The 19,697-nt window shown below is 38.8% G+C and overlaps 1 protein-coding gene across 16 annotated transcripts in view; it reads left to right on the plus strand.

Moving 5' to 3' along the window:
- MARK3 (microtubule affinity regulating kinase 3) overlaps positions 1 to 19,697 on the plus strand; it is a 108,099-nt gene that overhangs the window by 50,488 nt on the left and 37,914 nt on the right. For 14 of the 16 annotated variants that reach the window (XM_033420876.2, XM_033420892.2, XM_033420899.2 and 11 more), the window contains 2 exons: positions 15,966 to 16,014; positions 17,957 to 18,022. The exons of 1 other annotated variant lie outside the window; for it this stretch is intronic. In XM_033420876.2, coding sequence (XP_033276767.1) covers positions 15,966 to 16,014; positions 17,957 to 18,022 — 115 coding nt within the window. Of the gene's footprint in view, positions 1 to 15,965; positions 16,015 to 17,956; positions 18,023 to 19,156; positions 19,215 to 19,697 lie in introns of all 16 variants that reach the window. One more of the 16 variants, XM_049706685.1, reaches the window with a different exon arrangement.

Below are 19,697 nucleotides of genomic sequence, written 5' to 3' on the forward strand. Positions count from 1 at the left end.
CTGGGCTCTGTATCTTGTTCCATTTATCTATGTGTCTCTTTTTGTGCCAGTACCATACTGTGTTGACTACTGTAGCTTTGTAGTTTAGTCTGAAGTCAGGGAGTATGATTGCTCCATCTCTGTTCTTCTTTCTCAAGATTGTTTTGGTTATATGGGGTCTTTTGTGTTTCCATACAAATTTTAAAATTATTTGTTCTAGTTCTGTGAAAAATGCCATTGGTATTTTAATAGAGATTGCATTGAATCTGTAGATTGCCTTGGTTAGTATGGACATTTTAACAATATTGATTCTTTAGCGCACTCCATCTGAAAGCAGCAGAATACACATTTTCATCAAGTATACATGGAACATTCTCCAGGATAGATCACATGCTAGGCCACAAAACAAGCCTTGGCAAACTTAAGAAACTGTAAGTCATATCAATTGTCTTTTCTGACCACAACACTGTGAGAGTAGAAATCAACCACAAGAAAAAAAGCTGTGAAAAACACAAACACGTGGAGGCTAAACAATATGGATCACTAGACCAGTGGATCACTGAAGGAATCAAAGAGGATATTAAAAAATACCTAGAGTCCTGACTATTAATTTCAATCCAGCATCTGCATTCAGATCAGTGTAATGAATTAGGTAAACTTTTACAAACAGGATATGGTAAATGAAATCTAAGTCAAACCCTCTTCATTTTACATGTTTAAAATATTGAGAATAAAAATATATGTATATTGTTACATTTCAAAAATAGTAATAGGAGTGTAAGAAAATATAGCTTCAGTGTTGCTGCTGCTTTATGGGGAAATTTTTAATTTATTGCCAGACATTTTCACTTTGGCAGCAAATTTAGAGTACAGATTGTGAATTGAGAATATTAGAATTTATTTTTAATTGTACCAATTGTTCATTGTGCTATTTTAGAAAAGCCACTGAAGAACCAAGTATTTTATTTTATTTTATTTTATTTTGCTGTATCGGTTCTCAGTTGCGGCACACAGATCTTCCTCAACAGCATGCAGGATCTTTCGTTGTGGCGTGCAGGCTCTTTGTTGCAGCGCGTGGGCCTCTCACTAGTTGTGGTGTGCGGGCTCCAGAGCGCACCAGCTCAGTAGTTGTGGCGCTTGGGCCTAGTTGTCCCGTGGCATGTGGGATCTTAGTTCCCCGACCAAGGATCAAACCCACATCCCCTGCATTGGGAGATGGATTCTTAACCCCTGGACCACCAGGGAAGTCCCAAGAACCAGGTATTTTAAATGGGTTAAACTTAGAGCCTAGCATGGACCCATTTGTGGAAAATTGAAAGTTGGGCAAAAACTAGACCTTTGGGAAAGAATCCTAGCGACAACAACCATAATCACAGCCGTATGTTGCTTATTGTGTGCCACGCACTGTTCCAAGATCTCAACAACATGTCAGGTTCCTTTATCCCTGGGGGTACCAGAGGCCCAGAGAGATCAAGCCACCTAGATTCAGTCAGTCAATGGTAGATCCCCAGGTGGGGACAGATAGTGGGCTCCAGAGTTCAAATTCTTAATGACTGTGCACTAACTGGCACACTGACTGAACTAACATTAGAACTTAAAGCCCTAACTTCACATAGCCTTTTCCCAACATGTCCCCTTGGAAGGAATCAGGCCCAGCACCTTCCATATGGGAAGCATACAAAGGAGCTTACTGAAGCTCCTTCACCTTGCATGTGGTAGATACCCAATAATATCTGTTCATTATTTTATAAGTACCAAATTTATTTTAATACTAAATTAATATTTTTCTCATATTGCCCTAATTCCAGGAATCTTGACCACCAGAACCTTAGGTTTTGAGGTGGTAGGAAAATTTCTTTGTCTTTGAAATACTTGATCATAAAAATGCACATTGGGTTTCCCTGGTGGCGCAGTGGTTAAGAATCCGCCTGCCAATGCAGGGGACATGGGTTCAAGCCCTGGTCCGGGAACATCCCACATGCCATGGAGCAACTAAGCCCATGCGCCACAACTACTGAGCCTGTGCTTGCTCTAGAGCCCATGAGCCACAACTACTGAGCCCACGTGCCACAGCTACTAAAGCCCATGCACCTAGAGCCCGTGCTCCGTGACAAGAGAAGCCACTGCAACGAGAAGCCCACACACCACAACGAAGAGTAGCCCCCGCTCACTGCAACTAGAGAAAGCCTGCGCTCAGCAGTGAAGACCCAATGCAGCCAAAAATGAATGAATGAATGAATGAATGAAATGCTTTACATACAGAAGAATGTTACATATTTGCCATATACATATGTTTAGGGTATTTGATTCAAGAAATGGATCAGCAACAATACTTTAAATCAGTCACGTTGTAACCTTCCCCAACGTGACCTCCTTCTTTATTTCCCACCTTACAAGGTAACCACTAACAAAAATTTTGTGTTACTATTTTCTTTCTTTTTAAAATTAATTTATTTTTGTATATTAATTTATTTCTTTATCTTGCTGGCATTGAGTCTTCATTGCTGCATGTGGGCTTTTTCTGGTTGCAGCAAGCGAGGGCTACTCTTCGTTGCAGTGCGCAGGATTCTCATTGCAGTGGCTTCTCTTGCTACGGAGCACGGGCTTTAGTCATGTGGGCTTCGGTAGTTGCAGCACGTGGGCTCAGTAGTTGTGGCTCGCACACTCTAGAGCGTAGGCTCAATAGTTGTGGCTCACGGGCTTAGTTGATCCACGACATATGGGATCTTCCCTGACCAGGAGTCAAACCCGTGTCCCTTGCATTGGCAGGCGGATTCTTTTTTTTTTTTTTTTTTTTTTTTTTTGGCAGGCGGATTCTTAACCACTGTGCCACCAGGGAAGTCCCTGTGTTACTATTTTCTATTGATTGTTTTTATAATTTTACCACATATGGGTCCCTCATCAATATAGTGTGAAGATTTTAAATATTATATAAATGGAATCATGTTATTTGTGTCCTTCTCCTGTTTGCTTTATTTTGCCCAAATTGTGTTCCATGTTGATGTATTTAGATGTAATTTACTTTCACTGCTATGCTTATTTTCATGGTTATATAGTATCCTATTATATGAATATTTCATGATTTATTTTATCCATTTTCTGTCTGATTCAGAGACATTTGGATTGCTTATAGCTATTTGTATCACAGACACTGCTATGGATTGTTCGTATGTGTCCTGGTGAAGTTGTTTATGTTTCTTAAGGATATGTGTCCAGTAGTAGACTTATTGGTTCACAGGGTTTGTACATCCTCATTCATCCAAAGCAGTTGTGTTAATTTATATTCCCACCGGTAGCATATAAGACAGTTCAAGTAATGTTACATCCTCGTCAAAATTTGATTTTGTCTGATTTTTCAGTTCTTGACTATCTGATGGATATAAAACTATGTCATTGTGGTTTTCATTTATATTCCCATGATTGCTGATGGGTATTACATCATTCATATTTTTATTGGCTTTTGTTTCTTCTGTGAATTGCCTGTTCAAGCCTTTTCAGTTTCTAGTGGATTTTTTCTTAATCATTTTAGAGATTATGTATTCTGGATACTGACATGTGACAGATATCTTCTTCTGTTTGATGGTATATCTTTTCATTCTCTGGATGTTGTCTTTTGATGAACAGCAGAATTTCTTAATTTTAACACACCTGAATTGTCATTCTTTTCTTATATGGTTTGTACATTTTCTGTGTTCTTTTTTTTTTTTTTTTTTTGCGGTACGCGGGTCTCTCACTGTTGTGGCCTCTCCTGTTGCGGAGCACAGGCTCCAGACGCGCAGTCTCAGCGGCCATGGCTCACGGGCCCAGCCGCTCCGCGGCATGTGGGATCTACCCGGACCGGGGCACGAACCCATGTCCCCTGCATCAGCAGGCGGACTCTCAACCACTGCGCCACCAGGGAAGCCCCTTTTCTATGTTCTTTAAGAAATTCTTCCCTGCCTGGGGCCATAAAGATATTTTTCTCTGTTGTCTCAAAGGTTTATAATCTTTAATCCACCTTGAAGTTGTGCATATTGTGAAGTAGCAATCCAATTATGTTTTTTCATACGTGTTACAACTTATTGCCTTGTCTCTCCTTTCCCCACTCTTCTGCAATACAGAGTTTCCGTACCTCTCTACACACACATACTGTGTTCTTCCAAAGTGGTTATTCTGGTTCACTTCACAATTGCTATTTTAAAGGCAGGTTTTTAAATTTATTTTCATTTAAAATTTTTATTTTCAGTAGTAGAATGGCAGGGCTTCCCTTGTGGCGCATTGGTTAAGAATCTGCCTGCCAACACAGGGGACACCAGTTCGAGCCCTGGTCTGGGAAGATCCCACATGCCGCGGAGCAGCTAAGCCTGTGAGCCACAACTACTGAACCTGCACTCTAGAGCCCACGAGCCACAACTACTGAAGCCTGTGCGCCTAGAGCCCGTGCTCTGCAACTGGAGAAGCCACCGCAATGAAAAACCTGCACACTGCAATGAAGAGTAGACCCTGCTCGCCGCAACTAGAGAAAGCCTGCGCGTGGCAACAAAAACCCAACGCGGCCATAAATAAATAAATTTATTTTAAAAATAGTGGAATGGCAAATGATAAACAGAATCCCAAAATATATGACAGGAAAAATCTGAGCTAAATTTATAGAAGCACAAGAGTGACAAAATAGATTTATCTTCTCTCAGGCTATGTATGACACATTAAGTAGAGGAAAAAAAGATACAGATCTTAATATAGAGCCCCTCCACTAGCCCATATTACAAATTGCGCATTTTTAATTTAATTAATTTATTTTTTATTTTATTTTTGGCCACACCATGTGGCATGCTGGATCTTAGTTCCCTGACCAGGGACCAAACCCGTGCCCCCTGCAGTGGAAGCACGGAGTCTTAACCCCTGGACTGCCAGGGAAATCCCACATATTTGTGCATTTTTTTTTAAAAGCATCCCTTTCTTAGGATACATTACAGCGCTGTGCCAGTCAAATCTATGATGATTGTAGCGTAAGTGATTTCCTCACTGTTGGCAATGCATAACTTACACAGCTATAAACAGTTAATATGATTAATAAGCCTGACTAAGAGATCTTTCCAGATCTTTCTGAACAAGCAATAAAAATAGAAACCAATAAAAATAGAAACAAACAAAAAGTACAAGCATGTGGGACTTGAAAACACTCTTTGAATTCATGGGGTCAAAGAGAAAATGCAAACCAAAATTGCAGTGTATCTAGAAGGTAACACTGTGTATCCGAACCTATAGAATACTGCTTTTGGTGTTCAAGTAAATTTGAAACCTTAAACACATTATTAAACAAAAAATGACAATACATTAAATATTCAACTAATAAGTTAGAGAAGGGAACAAAATAAATCTCAGGAACGAAGAATAATGTAAGGAACTTATAAAGGGCAGAAATTAGTGAATTGGAAAAACAATCAAAATGATCTAGAGCTTTTTTTTTTTTGAGAGGGGGATGAGAAGGGAGGCAGTAAAATAGATAAACACTAGTTACTTAATCCAGGGGATAGGGAGAGACAACACAAAGTATGAGTATGAAATGAGGGGCAGGGAAAAGACCAGATGGAGAAGAATTAAAATTATCATGAGAGAACCTTTTGTGCAAATAAACTAGAACACCTAAAAAATGGATAATTCTCTAGGAAAACGTAACTTATCAAAATTAACTCTACAAAAGAATCTACATGCATCAGTAACTACAGAAGAAATTGAATAGTGGTAAAAAGGCCAGCTGCCACCTCAGATTGCCATATGCAGAATTTCATGATTGGCTTCTTTGAAACCTTCAGTGAATACATCTTGAAGGGAAGCTTCCAAATTCTTCTCTGGAATTCACATACATGGCTATCAAAATGTATTAGAAACAGGGAAGAAAACTATAGTTCAATCTCACTTACAACATCCATTCAAAAATTCAGAATTAAAGTATTAGCATATAGGACTTCCAGTTAAACATTAGTACATTTATCTTTGCTCCTTCCTCCCACTCGCTAAATAGTAGTAAAGGAATTAAAAAGGAGTGTCAAAAATAGAGAAGACTGGCAGACAAAGAATTAAACCTAGTTTGCCAGATGGAAAGCAGATGGATGAATAGTTGTGTGTGTGTGTGTGTACACTATTATATATATTTTTTCATGTAGTAGACTTAGCAAATCATAGTGAACTGAAACCAATCCGTAAGGGGAGCACTTAGGGGTGGGAATAGGTAGGCTGGTGCCAGCAAAAATCATGCTGAGTCATGCCACAGAATTCAGAAAGTTTAAGGATGAGTTCTGTTAGCTCCTTTTGTGGGTGGAGGTACATGTAGAACTGGAAACAGGATTGGCTTAAAATGTGTAACTGGGCCTCATATCACCTCCAGGCAACCCGCCCTTCTCTGCCCCAGTAGAAATTGGGCAGTTTATTTTCTGAAGAGGCGGAATTGAAGAGCATCTAGACTTGGGGACCCCATACTAAAAACGGGCCCACTGAGTGGTGAGATACTCTGTCTTCCCTCTCCTTGCTTGCCTCCCAGAACTCTCTAGCCCTTCATGTGTTGCCTGAAAAGGAGATTGGAGGATTCTTCTCCAGGAAAATTGAGTTAAATGAAAATATAGTTAGAGACATTATTGTCTTTCAGTGAGTCTACTTAATCTTTGCCCGGTCATCCTATGGTCCAGCTTTTATATATATAACATTTAGTCCAGTATTTTGGTGCCTCTCTTAAATATGGGAGGACAGCCAAGAATCTCCAGATATTTGAGGATAACCTGAAACTAAAACAAACAAGAATAAGAAAGAGAAAGGAACACTGGAAGAGGAAACTCAGCTACTTTAAAAAACAACAACACTTTAATTATGTTTTCAAAGATTTTAAAAAGAGGGAGACAGAATGCAATAATGACCATTATATTCATGAAAGAAGAACATGGTGCATTGAGAAAGGACTGTTGGGGAGAGGGTAATTTATAGTATTGGAAAGAAATTCAATAAAGGGGTTGGAAAATAAAGTCAAGGAAAGCTCTCAGAAAGTATTACAGAAGTTCATAGAGATGAAAATTAAGAAAGATACCATGTGAACTTGAGGTACCTATCTAGGAGGTCTAGTTTCTGGTAAAGAGGTGTTGTAAAAAGAACTGGGGATAGGAGGGGAGATTATCAAAGACTAACAGAAGGTGATTTCCCAGAACTGTAGGACCTGAATTTCCAGATTGAAAGGCTCAGTGCCCAATGGAGTAAATGACAAAAGACCCACAATATATCTGGACTGAATGCTAATGTACCACAGAGACTGAATCTGTGGTATATTAAAATTTAAATACATCAAAATTAAAGAGAAGGAAGAGGAAAAAATAGGTCACAAAGAATTGTAGCAGAATGTCATCATACCATTCCACACCACTGTAAGCTGGAAGGAAATGGATCGAGGCCTTTAAAATTCTGAGAGAACTGGATATTCATGTGTAAAAGAATGAAACTGGACCCCTGTCTTATACCATGCACAAAAACTAACTCATGGATTAAGGATTTAAATGGAAGATATGAAACCATAAAGCTCGTGGAAGAAAACAGTGGGAAAGAGCTCCTTGACATTGTTCTTAGCAATGACTTTTTTTTTTAATATGACACCAAAATCACAAGCCAAAAAAGTGGGACTACAAAAAACTTCACAGCAAACAAAAAACAAACAACAGTCAACAAAATGAAAAGGCAGCCTACGAAGTGGGAGAAAAGGAACCCCTACAACCAGTAGCAAATAAAACCCCAAATAATCCAATTTAAAAAGCAACAAAGGATCTGAATAGACATTTTTCCAACGAAGACATTCAGATAGCCCACAAGTGCATGAAAAGGTGTTCAACATCACTAGCCATCAAGGGAGTGCAAATCAACCTGTTAGAATGGTTGTTATCAAAAAGACAAGAGATGAATGCTGACAGAGGTGTAGAGAAATGGGAAACCTTGTGTACTGTTGGTAGGAATGTAGATTGGTACAACTACTTTGGAAAACAGTATGGAAGTTTCTCAAAAAACTAAAATTAGAGCTACCATATGATTCAGCAGTTTCACTTCTGGGTGTATATCCACAGGAAATGCAGTTACTATCTCAGATATCTGAGATCCCATGTTCGTTGCATTGTATACTCTAATAGCCAAGCTAGGGAAACAACCTAGCGTTCATTGACAGATGAATGGGTAAAGAAAGTGTGAGGAGTATTATTATTATATATTCTAACCTATAATAATAGGAATATTATTCAGCTGTAAAAATGGAAATCCTGCTCTTTGTGACAACATGGATGGACCTTGAGGGCATTATGCTAAGTTAAATCAGATAAATACTCTGTGATATCAGTTATATGTGGAATCTTTAAAAAAAATTGAACTTATAAAAACAGAGAGTAGATGGTGGTTGCCAGGGGATGGGGGTGTTGAGGGAAATGGGGAGCTGTTGGTCAAAGGGTACAAACTTCCAGTTACAAGATGGAAAGTTCCAGGGATCTGTTGTACAGCGTGGTGACTATAGTTAGCAAGTACTTGAAAGTTGCTGTGAGAGTGGACCTTAAATGTTCTCACCACAACGAAAACAACAACAAAATGGTAATTATGTGAGGTGAGGGATGTGTTAGCTAACTTTACTGTGGTAAAGATTTCACAATATATATGTGTATCAGATCATCACATTGTACAACCTTAGACTTACACAGTATTCTATGTCAATTATATCTCATTAAAACGGGGGGGCGCATTTCTGAGAGAAAACAATTATGACCTAGAATTCTTTTTTTGTTTGTTTGTTTGTTTAATTTTGGCTGCTTTGGGATCTTCGTTGCTGTGTGCAGGCTTTCTCTGCTTGCGGTGAGCGGAGGCTACTCTTCGTTGCGGTGCGCTGGCTTGTCATTGCGGCGGTTTCTCTTGTTGCAGAGCACAGGCTCTAGGCGCATGGGCTTCAGTAGTTGTGGCATGTGGGCTCAGTAGTTGTGGCTTGCAAGCTCTAGAGTAAAGGCTCAGTAGTTGTGGCGCACGGGCTTGGTTGCTCCGTGGCGTGTGGGATCTTCCCGGACCAGGGCTCGAACCCATGTCCGCTGCGTTGGCAGGTGGATTCTTAACCACTGTGCCACCAGGGAAGTCCTGACCTAGAATTCTTTACCCAGCCAAAATGTCAATCAAATGTGAAGCTAGAATCAGAACATTCTTGCAAGGTTTTAATCATACACTTATCCTTCCTCAGGAGCTATTGGTGGGATATTTCACCACAACGGGGGACAGTACTAAAAAAGAGAAGAGCATAGGGTCTAGAACAGGAAATCCAACATAGCAGGCCTTGAGAGCAGGACAGAGGCTTCCAGAATATGGATATTTCCAGGGGGGGAAAAGAAAGAAAACGTGACTATTTGCAAGTATTTGAGAGGAGATATACACTTCTGTTACAAAGTTTAAGGATGAATTAGTAAAGTGAGAGATACATAGAAAACCTAAGTGAACAAAATAACCGAGACAGTCATTAGCTCAAAGGAAATCAGAAACATTTTTGATAAATAAAAAATGGAAATGCATTCCTAGTGTGGCTATAAAGAATATTTATATAATGTAAACTGAATACTTTAGCCAAATATTATGGTAACTGATCAGGAGGAAGGTGGGAAGGGATGTGGGGTGGGGGACAGGGTGTAAGAGAGCTAAATCTTCACTGCCAATACTAAGAAAATAGCTAATATCAGGGGGAGGGGCTAAGAAATCATAGAATAACAGCACGAGCATGCTATTCAGAAGTAAGGTAGCAGGGACTTCCCTGGCGGTCCAGTGGTTAAGACTTTGCCTTGCAATGCAGGGGGGGGGGTGTGTTCGATCCCTGGTCGGGGAACTAAGATCCCACATGCCTTGTGGTCAATAAACCAAAACATGAAACAGAAGCAATATTGTAACAAATTCAATAAAGACTTTAAAATGGTCCATGTCAAAAAAATATATATATATTAAAAAAAGAGAAAGTAAGGCAGCAAATACCTGAGTTGAAAGTGCTTGACATTATGAACAAGGGTTGAGGGTGGAGAGATATATTACATTACACAGTTCAACTTTTAAAACTATATGTACTGCTTTTAGCAATAAAAATTAAACATAATATTTATTTAGCCAAAACTGTAATAGAACCTCATGAAGAGGATGGAGAGGGGAAGCATAAGTCTGTGTTTGGAAGGGTTTACAAAAGTTAAATCCAAAGTGGGAGTCACAAGACAGTGTCTAAAATGGAAAATCAAGGAAGCAATATAATCTGGCATTTTAGAAATATGCAGTAAACAATAGATGAAATAGCTTAAAAAGTTGGAAGGATTGCTTATGAAAGTCAGCAAAGGAAAGAGGATGAATTTGAGTAAGGACCCAACATTTTCTGCTATGGCAGACAAAAGTCTTATTTCCATACTATATAAAAGGTCTTGCAAATCGAGGAGAAACAGGAGTATATAACCTAATAGAAAATAGTCAAAAGATACACTCAGGCAATTAGTAGGACAGATGGTCAATATTCAAGTAAAAAATGTTTAACATCCGAAAAGATAACATTTTTTCACCAGATTTGCAAAAAACTGATAATACATATTGTTGGCAAGAGTGTAGAGAATCAGGAACTCTGTTATTGCTGACATAGTTTAAATTAATATATATTTAGAGAGTAATATAGCACTAACAAAATTTTAAAAGCATGTATGCCCTTTGGCCCCCCAATCTACTCTGCCAATATATTTGCATAAGTGTATGAGGATGTATATATACAAGGATGCTCATTGTAATGTTACAACAGCAAAAAGTTAGGGATAACCTACATGATATCAGTAAAATTCTGGTTAATTACACTGTAGTACACCCACACATATATATCTCCCCCCATCTATAGACAGCTCTTCCTGGGTAGGAGATAGGTCACTGCCTTTGCCTAGTGTTAAACAAATGGTCTTTAATAGTGCTCTTATCTTCTCTGTTATTTGTTAACTTTCCTATTCTGTTGTTTATTTTAATGTTAGGGTGGTTCTGAGAGTAACTAAACTCTCTTTAAGCTCCTTAAGTTTTGCCTTACTGTGCTGGCTGTCATATTTGCTGGACTTTAAAGATATTCCCTGGAAGACTTGTCTGCCTTTCACCCATCAGCAGCCTTGGCCCAGACTATGAAAAGGAATAGTAAACTCTCTTCTTGTTAACAGTCCTCAGAATACAGCAGTTTTCTTTTTCGGGAATTCCCCTTTTGTCAAAAAACACTTTTCTTTGTTCATTCTCCATCTTCTTCTTAAAATTCAAATTACTTGGAGGAGAGGAGATAGATACTACAGTTGTGATTCAGAGTTCAAAGGACAGATAAAAGTATAGAAGGCAAAGTCTTTACCCCTTGACGTCCATCCATCCAGGTCCCTGCCCTGGGACCACCAGTGGCATCAGTTTCTATTTGTCCTTCTAGAGGTATTCTGTTTATAGAGAAGCAAAGACATTTTTTTTCTTTCTTTTTCACATCAGAGCATTTTGACAGTTCCTTCTCCACAAACTCTGGGCTTTTGCCAGGCTCTCTCCCTCAGTTTTGTCTGAGAGGGTCTTTGATTTGTTCTTTTGTTCAGCAGAGGTGCTGTGATCAGTGTGGTAAGTGAGACAAAGGGCCATAATGAGGAAACAGCAGGTACATCATCCTTCTCTCTTTCCTTCATGAAGTGCCCCAGACACGTTCCAGGGTCTGGGAAGCTGGTTACAAACAGAGGTTTGTCTGTGGTAGGCATTAGAGTCTAGTGTCTGGATTTCATTCTGTCACTCTGGCTGCCTCTTCCGAGTCTCCACTGTGGGCCTCAGCTCTCTTCTCTGAAATGCTTGCTTGTTGATGATTCTGTTTTTTTCATTTTACAGTTAGGCGGTGTCATTTCCTTCCAAGGATACTATCCCTATGCTAATAATTCTACAGAATTTATCTCTAGCCCAGATTTCTTTCCTGAGCTTCAGACCCAAACACCAAGTACCATGCTATGCTTTCAGTATCCTCACTTAACTGCCCCTCATGTGGCATGTCCAAAGCCAGGCTCACCCTCCTCGCTGCAGCTTGAGTCTTCTGTCTCAGAGTGGCACCCAGATTCACGAACTTGGGTGTCAGCTTCAACTCTGCCTCCCTCTCCCTTACCCCTGAATGCTTCTTACCTGTGTCTCCTTCTCTTCATCCAAGGCAGCTAATAATTACTCACAACCTTGATTTACAGCTCACCTCCTTCCTAGTAAAGAAGAGGTTGGCGATTATGTTCCTGTCCATTATTTCTAATACATGAGTTGTCATCCAGCATGTCACTCAGCTGCCATGAAAAGCACAGGCTCTCAACCTTTGGCCTGTTCGTTCTGTCTCATACCTATATATCTGGAGAAGCAAGTCTGAACACTTTGGTCATGATGATTTAGATCACAGTTTGATGACTATGATAACATCTCACCCTACCCTATGCTGTCTCTTATATGCTCATTTTATTTTTATATCAATTGGTAAAATTGTTTTTTCCCAAGGATAATTCCTGTACATCCTCAGTACAGGCTTTGGGGACATTTCTTTACTCTGTAGTACTGTGGGCTTAGTGTGTTTAGTGTTCTCGTCACCAGGGTCCACGTCTTTGCCTTTAGAGATGTTTGTTCTCCTGTCTACCAGTTCCTAAAGGACATAAAAATGGGAAGATGTGTAGAGGGTGGAGATTAGTCGATGAGGAGAGAACTCTTTCACTTCACACATTTCTGTGTTATTTTATTTTTTACAACTAGCATCTGCATAAGGTTGAAAGGGAATGTAGAGAAATAAGATAGTAGAAATAGGTGAACGTCTTATTTAAATGTCCTTTTATAGTAGCAAAACTTAAAAATATGTTGTACAATCCTAGTAGGGACTTTGCTTAAAGTTCATGTTTTCTTTTCAATACATTATTTATATCCAAATTTATCTTCAGCCATCAGGTTCACAGTTGATACAAATAAATGAAATCTCTGGCATTTTAACCGTATATGCAAATTGTCAACTTTTAAAACAATTCTGTGCCAGTACCCACCTGTTGCTCTGGGTTCTCTGTATTGCCAGCTTGTAATCTGTCGGTTGTTTTACTTGTACATTTCAAAGGTGGCTGCTTGGACTCGTGAGATGAGTGTGGATTCTGGAGTCAGACACCTCAGACTCTGGACTCCGGCACGTGTTAGCTGAGAGAACCTGATCGAGTTTCTTAACTTTCTTAGTCCTCCTCTCCTGTACATTGGAGATGACCGTAGTCACCTGACAGAGTTGTGAAAATTAAGTCAGAGAGGATCATAGACGTGAAGCATCTAGTGCTGAGCTTCAGGCAGAGGTGACACTTGATCACTATTAGCTTCCTCTCCCCACCACCTTTGATTAACTTGGTATAGAGTTTATGAACTCATTTCTACCTGATGTATAATTCTGATAGAGGCAGATATGTAAAGTTATTTTGGTAATACCCTGACACTACCCTGCTAGGGAACCTTTGGCTATTCTTTCTACAGCGTAAGCTTGTACTATTCATCCTTCTATCTGGTGCCACTCACCTTTCCTCTGTTTTCACAACGCAGCCCTTGGTGTGACCTCTGCTGTATGTAACTCAGGGGGTTTCAAACTTTAGTGTGTTACCGGTAGTGTACTACTACTCTCTAAAGATTACTCCAAAACTTAGCAACTTAGAACCATGTGTCATCTCACAGTTTCTGTGAGTCATGTGTTTGGGAGTGACTTCATTGGATGGTTCTGGCTCAGGTGCTCTCAAGAGATTTTGGGTGAGAGCCACAGATGCAGCATCCAAAGATTTGATTGGGGCTGGTGTATCCACTTCGAAAAGGCCCTCTCCCCTGGCTCTTGTCTAGGGCCTGCAGTTCCTCACCAGCTGTGGGTATGAGTCCTCTTTTCCTTGCCATCTGGGCCTGTCCATTGAGGTGCTCAGTGTGCTCACAACATGCAAGGAAGTGATCTGTGATGGGTTGGTCTCTTTAAATAGTCTTACTTGGTTGCACCTCCCTGTCTTTGCTCACATATATGGAGCACACATAGCCCATTTTCAACTGCATAAATCCAGTTACCTCCATGGTGCCCACTACCCCAGACATAAGTGAACTCTCCCTCCCTTGAATCCCTATAGTATTACATTTTTTTTTCCTGCTCTTTGGTTCTAATCACTTTAGCTCTGATGTTTTAGTGCTGCACTGCTAGTAGGGATTTAAAAAAACAATCGCTTTCATTTGACCTCTCTCGCCAGCAGAACTACGACAACCCTGCAATAGGCATTCTGCTGCTCAGGATTTCAAAGCAGTGTGGTCATTAGAATGCTAAGGAGCCTGGCTCAGACCACACTTCTTGGTAGTTAGTACTTTCCTGCAGGCATTTGTCAAACAAATGAGTTCCTGTTGTGGGCCAGGCTTGGTTTCAAGGATGCAGTAGTGAAGGGAAACAGACGTGCTCACTGTGGATGAGGACAAACACAACAGTGAACTGGTAAACAGAAATGTATTATCACAACTTGAAAGACAGTCTAGGAAGGAAGTAAAAATTGCTATGATGTAAAACAAAGGAGACCTACTTAGATGAGGTTTTTAGAGAATCTGCCTGAGTCTTGAAGGATGAAAAGGAAAAAAGACTCTAAGGAAGGAAAGAGCTTAGTATGTTCTAATATCTGAGAGAAATCACGGTGGCTGGAGCTGAGGTTGGAGGGTAGGCAGAGGCTGCCGTGGCCGTGGTCAGGGTTTCATTCTAAATGCAGTGTCCTAAGCTGTGTTAGTATGATATCCAACTTGGAGCTCTTCTAATTTAGCATTTGTAGAAATAACTGGGAGGTTCAAATTATAGCTACAAGTCCAACTATGATGGATTGGAAAAACGAGATTCCTGTGTTAGCTTGACAGAGGGAAATTAAGAAAGAACTCAAGCCTGAATGGTTGTCAGGGAGGCTGTCTTCTCATCTCAGAACAGAAAATGTGGGAATGACCACAACAGCAATAGGAAGTATTTATGTTGGAGATAAAAGTGCTCCTGCCTTTAGGGATGATCCAGTATTCTAGACAGGAAGGCTCTTCATCTTGATTACATGTTTTTAAGCTCTGAGCTGTCTATAGGTCAGATACCATGCCTTTCAGCTGTTAGCTGCTGATTCAGTTCTAGATCAGACCTGGTGGACAAGGACAAACGCAGGGAGAGCCCCAGCTTCCTTTTTCCATAGCCAGCGGCTGCTCGTTTCCCAAACCACGTTCCAGCCTTGCCTCCTGTAGGCTGTATAGTATACTGGGTGCTGGGAGACTAGTTCTGGCCATATTCCCCATGGAAAGATAGTAGGACCTTGGAAGATCTTTTCCTCTCTTTTTCTGGTTTCCATTTGTTTGCAGGAGGGTTGTATAAGATGACCTGTAAAATTCTGTTATTTTCTGAAATCTCATATTAGCCCAGGCCCTAATGCTGTGACCTGCCTCTGAACTCACAGCAGGTGTTTGTGCAACAATTTACTGTTTCCCCTTATTCTGTGTGATGGGTAGTCAGCTTGAAGCGGTTTTATTCAAAATCTTCTTATAGAATTACTTGGAATTATCATGATGCAGTTCATTGTGACTGTACAAGTTTTGATTTGCAGAATTAGAACCCCTAGGTAGTTACTGAATCACACTAAGTCTAATCACAAACTATTCCTGTTTAAATCTGATTTCTGTGTTCAAGGTAGCAAAATATAATTCCGAGTATAATTCACAATAGCAAAATATCATCCTCTTCTGGGACCTCTGCTTTTTTCGTAAGATAAAATTAAAGTATTTAGTATTAGGTAACAAAACTACTTCATAATTACCCTGGATTTCCATTTCTTAGATGTGGACTACTAAACATTATCAGTGAATCAATTATCTAAGAGAAAATTTATATTGCAACCATGGAATATAAATATATCTTCATTAAATATATATAATGTTTAATAACCTGTATTGGGGGAATTGTGTGTGTGTTTGTTTTTTAGCTCTTCAGAGAAGTAAGAATAATGAAGATTTTAAATCATCCAAACATAGGTACTTTCTGCTTTCTTAAATACTTTTGGGTCTAAATGCATTCTTGAAAGTATGTCATAAAGCTAAACATAATTCCAGGAGTGACAGGAGATTTCTTCCCTTCTCCCAGCCCAGGTACACTTTTAGAATATATATGTATATATATATTGATCATTTTTGTTAACTTTTTGAAATTACTAAGATAGGTTAAAAGATTAATGTAAAGCTTTAATTCAGTAGAAACATATGTAATCAGATTATAATTTTCTAATTTTTAATATATTAGAAAATGTCATAATTGTACTTAATTTATAGATAGAGAAGAGGGAATTATAGTAAGTTAGAGTTACGATTTTCAAAGGTGTAAAACTTTCTGCTCTAGCTGTGTTCCTAAGAAAATACTGGTATATTGAATCATATTTTTAAAGCAATAGGGAACTAGCTAGCCAACTCTGGATTTCAAATTCCAACTTCCCGCCAAAAAAATACTGCCAAGAACTAGCTAACTTAAACCTTTTTGTTTTGTTTTTTAATTACTTACGTTGTACCCTGATTAGAGTTCTCTATACTTACTACTAAATGACATCTTTGAAAATGTAAATTTCTAAAAAATTTAAATTCCCATTGGATTAAAATAGTTTACGCAAAAGAGCCAGTATTTGCATTGGAATTTTATTTTATTTTATTTATTATTATTTTTTTTTTTTGGCCGGGCCACGTGGTTTGTAGGATCTTAGTTCCCTGACCAGGGATCGAACCCCAGCCCCCTGCAGTGGAAGCTAGGAGTCCTAACCACTGGACTGCCAGGGAATTCCCCTTGCATTGGAATTTTAGAAAGCTGTTATTTATATGTTGATGGTTTACCAGCATATATGCCTTAAATTTCTTTAAATAATTTTTCTTAACAGCCTGAACATATATCATCTTAAAAATGATATGATACTTTTATTCACCAGTTCAACAAACACATCCAATACTGTGTAAGGTACTTTATTTGATCTAATACTCTGTGTTAAAGCATCAGAAAATAACCCACAATATAAGAGATTAGCATTCTCCCTCCCTGCTCCCTTTTTTGCTAAATTTAATTGTAAAGTATGTATTACCAAAGTAGATACAGGAGATAGTGATTTGATAGCTTGAGAGAGTAACTTCAGTTTCATTTAAAATTTTTATATTTCTGATTGATTTGTTATGGTTTTATGAATTAGCAGTAATAGAAATATTATTTGTATCTGTAACAAGAGACTGCTATAGTAGTCACACTGACCCATTGAAAATAATTCTTTTTAAAAAGTTCTTTTCGATTATTTATAGTATAATCCCTTCTACTTTGCCATCTCTGGCTTTAGAATAGAAACAAAGGAACCTCCTTAGAAATTCCCTGGCAGTCCAGTGGTTAGGACTCCACACTCTCACTGCCAAGGGCTCAGGTTGGATCCCTGGTCGGGGAGCTAAGATCCTGCATGGCACAGCCAAAAAAAATAAATAAATAAAATAAAATACATCTTTAAGAAAAAGAAAAGAAACAAAAGGACCTTGTTCTCTGAGAATTGTGATGTTTCCCAAGCAATAGAAGTTTCAAGTGGAATTATATGTATCCTTAAAGCCATAATGACAAGTGAATGGACTTGCACTTTTAGGAATAGAACAGATATAGACGTAATACAGGAGGATGAAATGAGAGCAGATACACTTCACTAGACTGCTGAGTGCATCCTGAAGTTACACCGTTTGAGCACCCAGAAACTATGTTTATTTTTATGGAATTCCATGTTTTTATAAAATCTTTTCTGCTGTTGTAATATATTATAAATTTTCCTAAAAGAATTTTTTTAGAGGGCCAGCTATTAGAATCTTTAACAGGAAAAAGTTATTTTTCGTAGTTATAGTTTATATGTACATAGTACTGTGCATATGGACATTTGTTTCTTTTTCTCCTGTATCTTCTCCCCTCCCCTAGTGAAGTTATTCGAAGTCATTGAAACTGACAAAACACTCTACCTAATCATGGAGTATGCCAGTGGAGGTAAGAAATTTATAAATTGTTTTTCTTTCTTTCTTCCCTTTTAGAAGAATACACAACCACACAGCCCACACGGATAATCGTTAAAGTTTCACTTAACATTCAGAATCATAATACACTAGAATGAGAATCAGGAAGGCTGATTCCTAGCAGTTCTGTGGGTTGCTATTAAGTGTTTCATTATTAGCATCATTAATTGATAATAAGCAAATACTTGGATTTTTTTTATTATGGTATAACATAAAATTTACTGTTTTAACCATTTCAAGTGTATAGTTCTGTGGCATTAAGTACATTCACATTGTTAACCATTATCATCCATCTTCAGAACTTTTTCATTTTCCCAAAATGAAACTCTGTCTCCATTAAACAGTAACTCCCCATCCTCCCTCCACCCAGCCCCTGGCAACCACCGTTCTGCTTTCTTTCTGTATGAATTTGACTACTCTAGGGACCTCATATGAGTGGGATCATACAATATTTGTCCTTTTGTGACTTCCTGTTTCACTTAGCGTAATGTCCTTAAGGTTCATCCATTTAGTAGCCTGTGTCAGAATTTCTTTCCTTATCAAGGTTGAATAATATTCCATTGTGTGTATATAGCACATTTTGTTTGTTCCAGTACTTGAATTTTCAAAACTGTCAGTGCATTAGCCTATTTGAAATAAATGTGTACTGCATGTTGGATGGATGTCTTTATCAGATTTTTGTCATTGGTGTCCATCATTTCCCAAGGCCAGAAATGGTGTTCACCGTGTTTATGGTTAGACTTCCCTAAAATAAAGATTAAGGACTGGTAATTATTTGCCTATAAGGTTGTATACATGTAGACAGTTTTATGAAATGAATGTATATCGCTGTTATCTTTTACAAAGATTTTTATTTTAGGGTTATTGTTGGGCTATGCTTGTAGTTTTTGGACTGTGTGTGAGTTTTCATTGTTTGTGAAAGGCAGAAGCTTTCTTGTTTGTCTTTGTATGTTCCCTGTCTCTAGCATAGTGCCTGGCACATAGCAGATACTCAGCAAATAAGAATTGAACTGAATTAATGAAATTATAAACTACTGGAGGCATACTCTATTTAACTCTACAGTATAGATTAAATTGTTTTGATTATAGTAGAGTTTTGTTTTGTTAGCACTTTGATCCAGGATGCAGAACCTGGAGACAGAAAGTTGAATCTCAGCCTCACTGTGGTGAGTTAACCATTAAATAAAAGATTGTAAACCTGTTGTGGGCAGAGCAGGCACACCCCTGGCACCACTTTTTCATACTTCTAATTCATAATTAGTTGTGTGCTTCATCTTTTAAATGTGTGGTTTGAGAATTTAGTTGGGATTTTCGCAGTTGAGCAGTAGGAAGAGCTGAAGGTTAATTGTAGAACCATAAGTCTATACAGAGTTTGAATGCTATCTACTCATCTTACGGTTCATAATCTTTTCATCTGTGTAGCCACTGCAGTGTACAAGTGCTTTTTTCTCTTACCTGGTCTCCTTTGACTTTCACAATGCCTCGGTGATGTGGCCAAGCAGTGAGCGATGGGCTTTTACCCTTGAGGAATTGGAGGCTGGGAAATCTCACTGTGGTCATGTTGCCAGGCCTGGAGCCCAGCCTTCCGACACCATATAGCCTCTACTGATTGGTCAGTCAGTCACGGCTTTCCGTTCCCATCTCTTTTA

Source organism: Orcinus orca, chromosome 2 (assembly GCF_937001465.1).
Source record: "Orcinus orca chromosome 2, mOrcOrc1.1, whole genome shotgun sequence".
NCBI lineage: Eukaryota > Metazoa > Chordata > Mammalia > Artiodactyla > Delphinidae > Orcinus > Orcinus orca.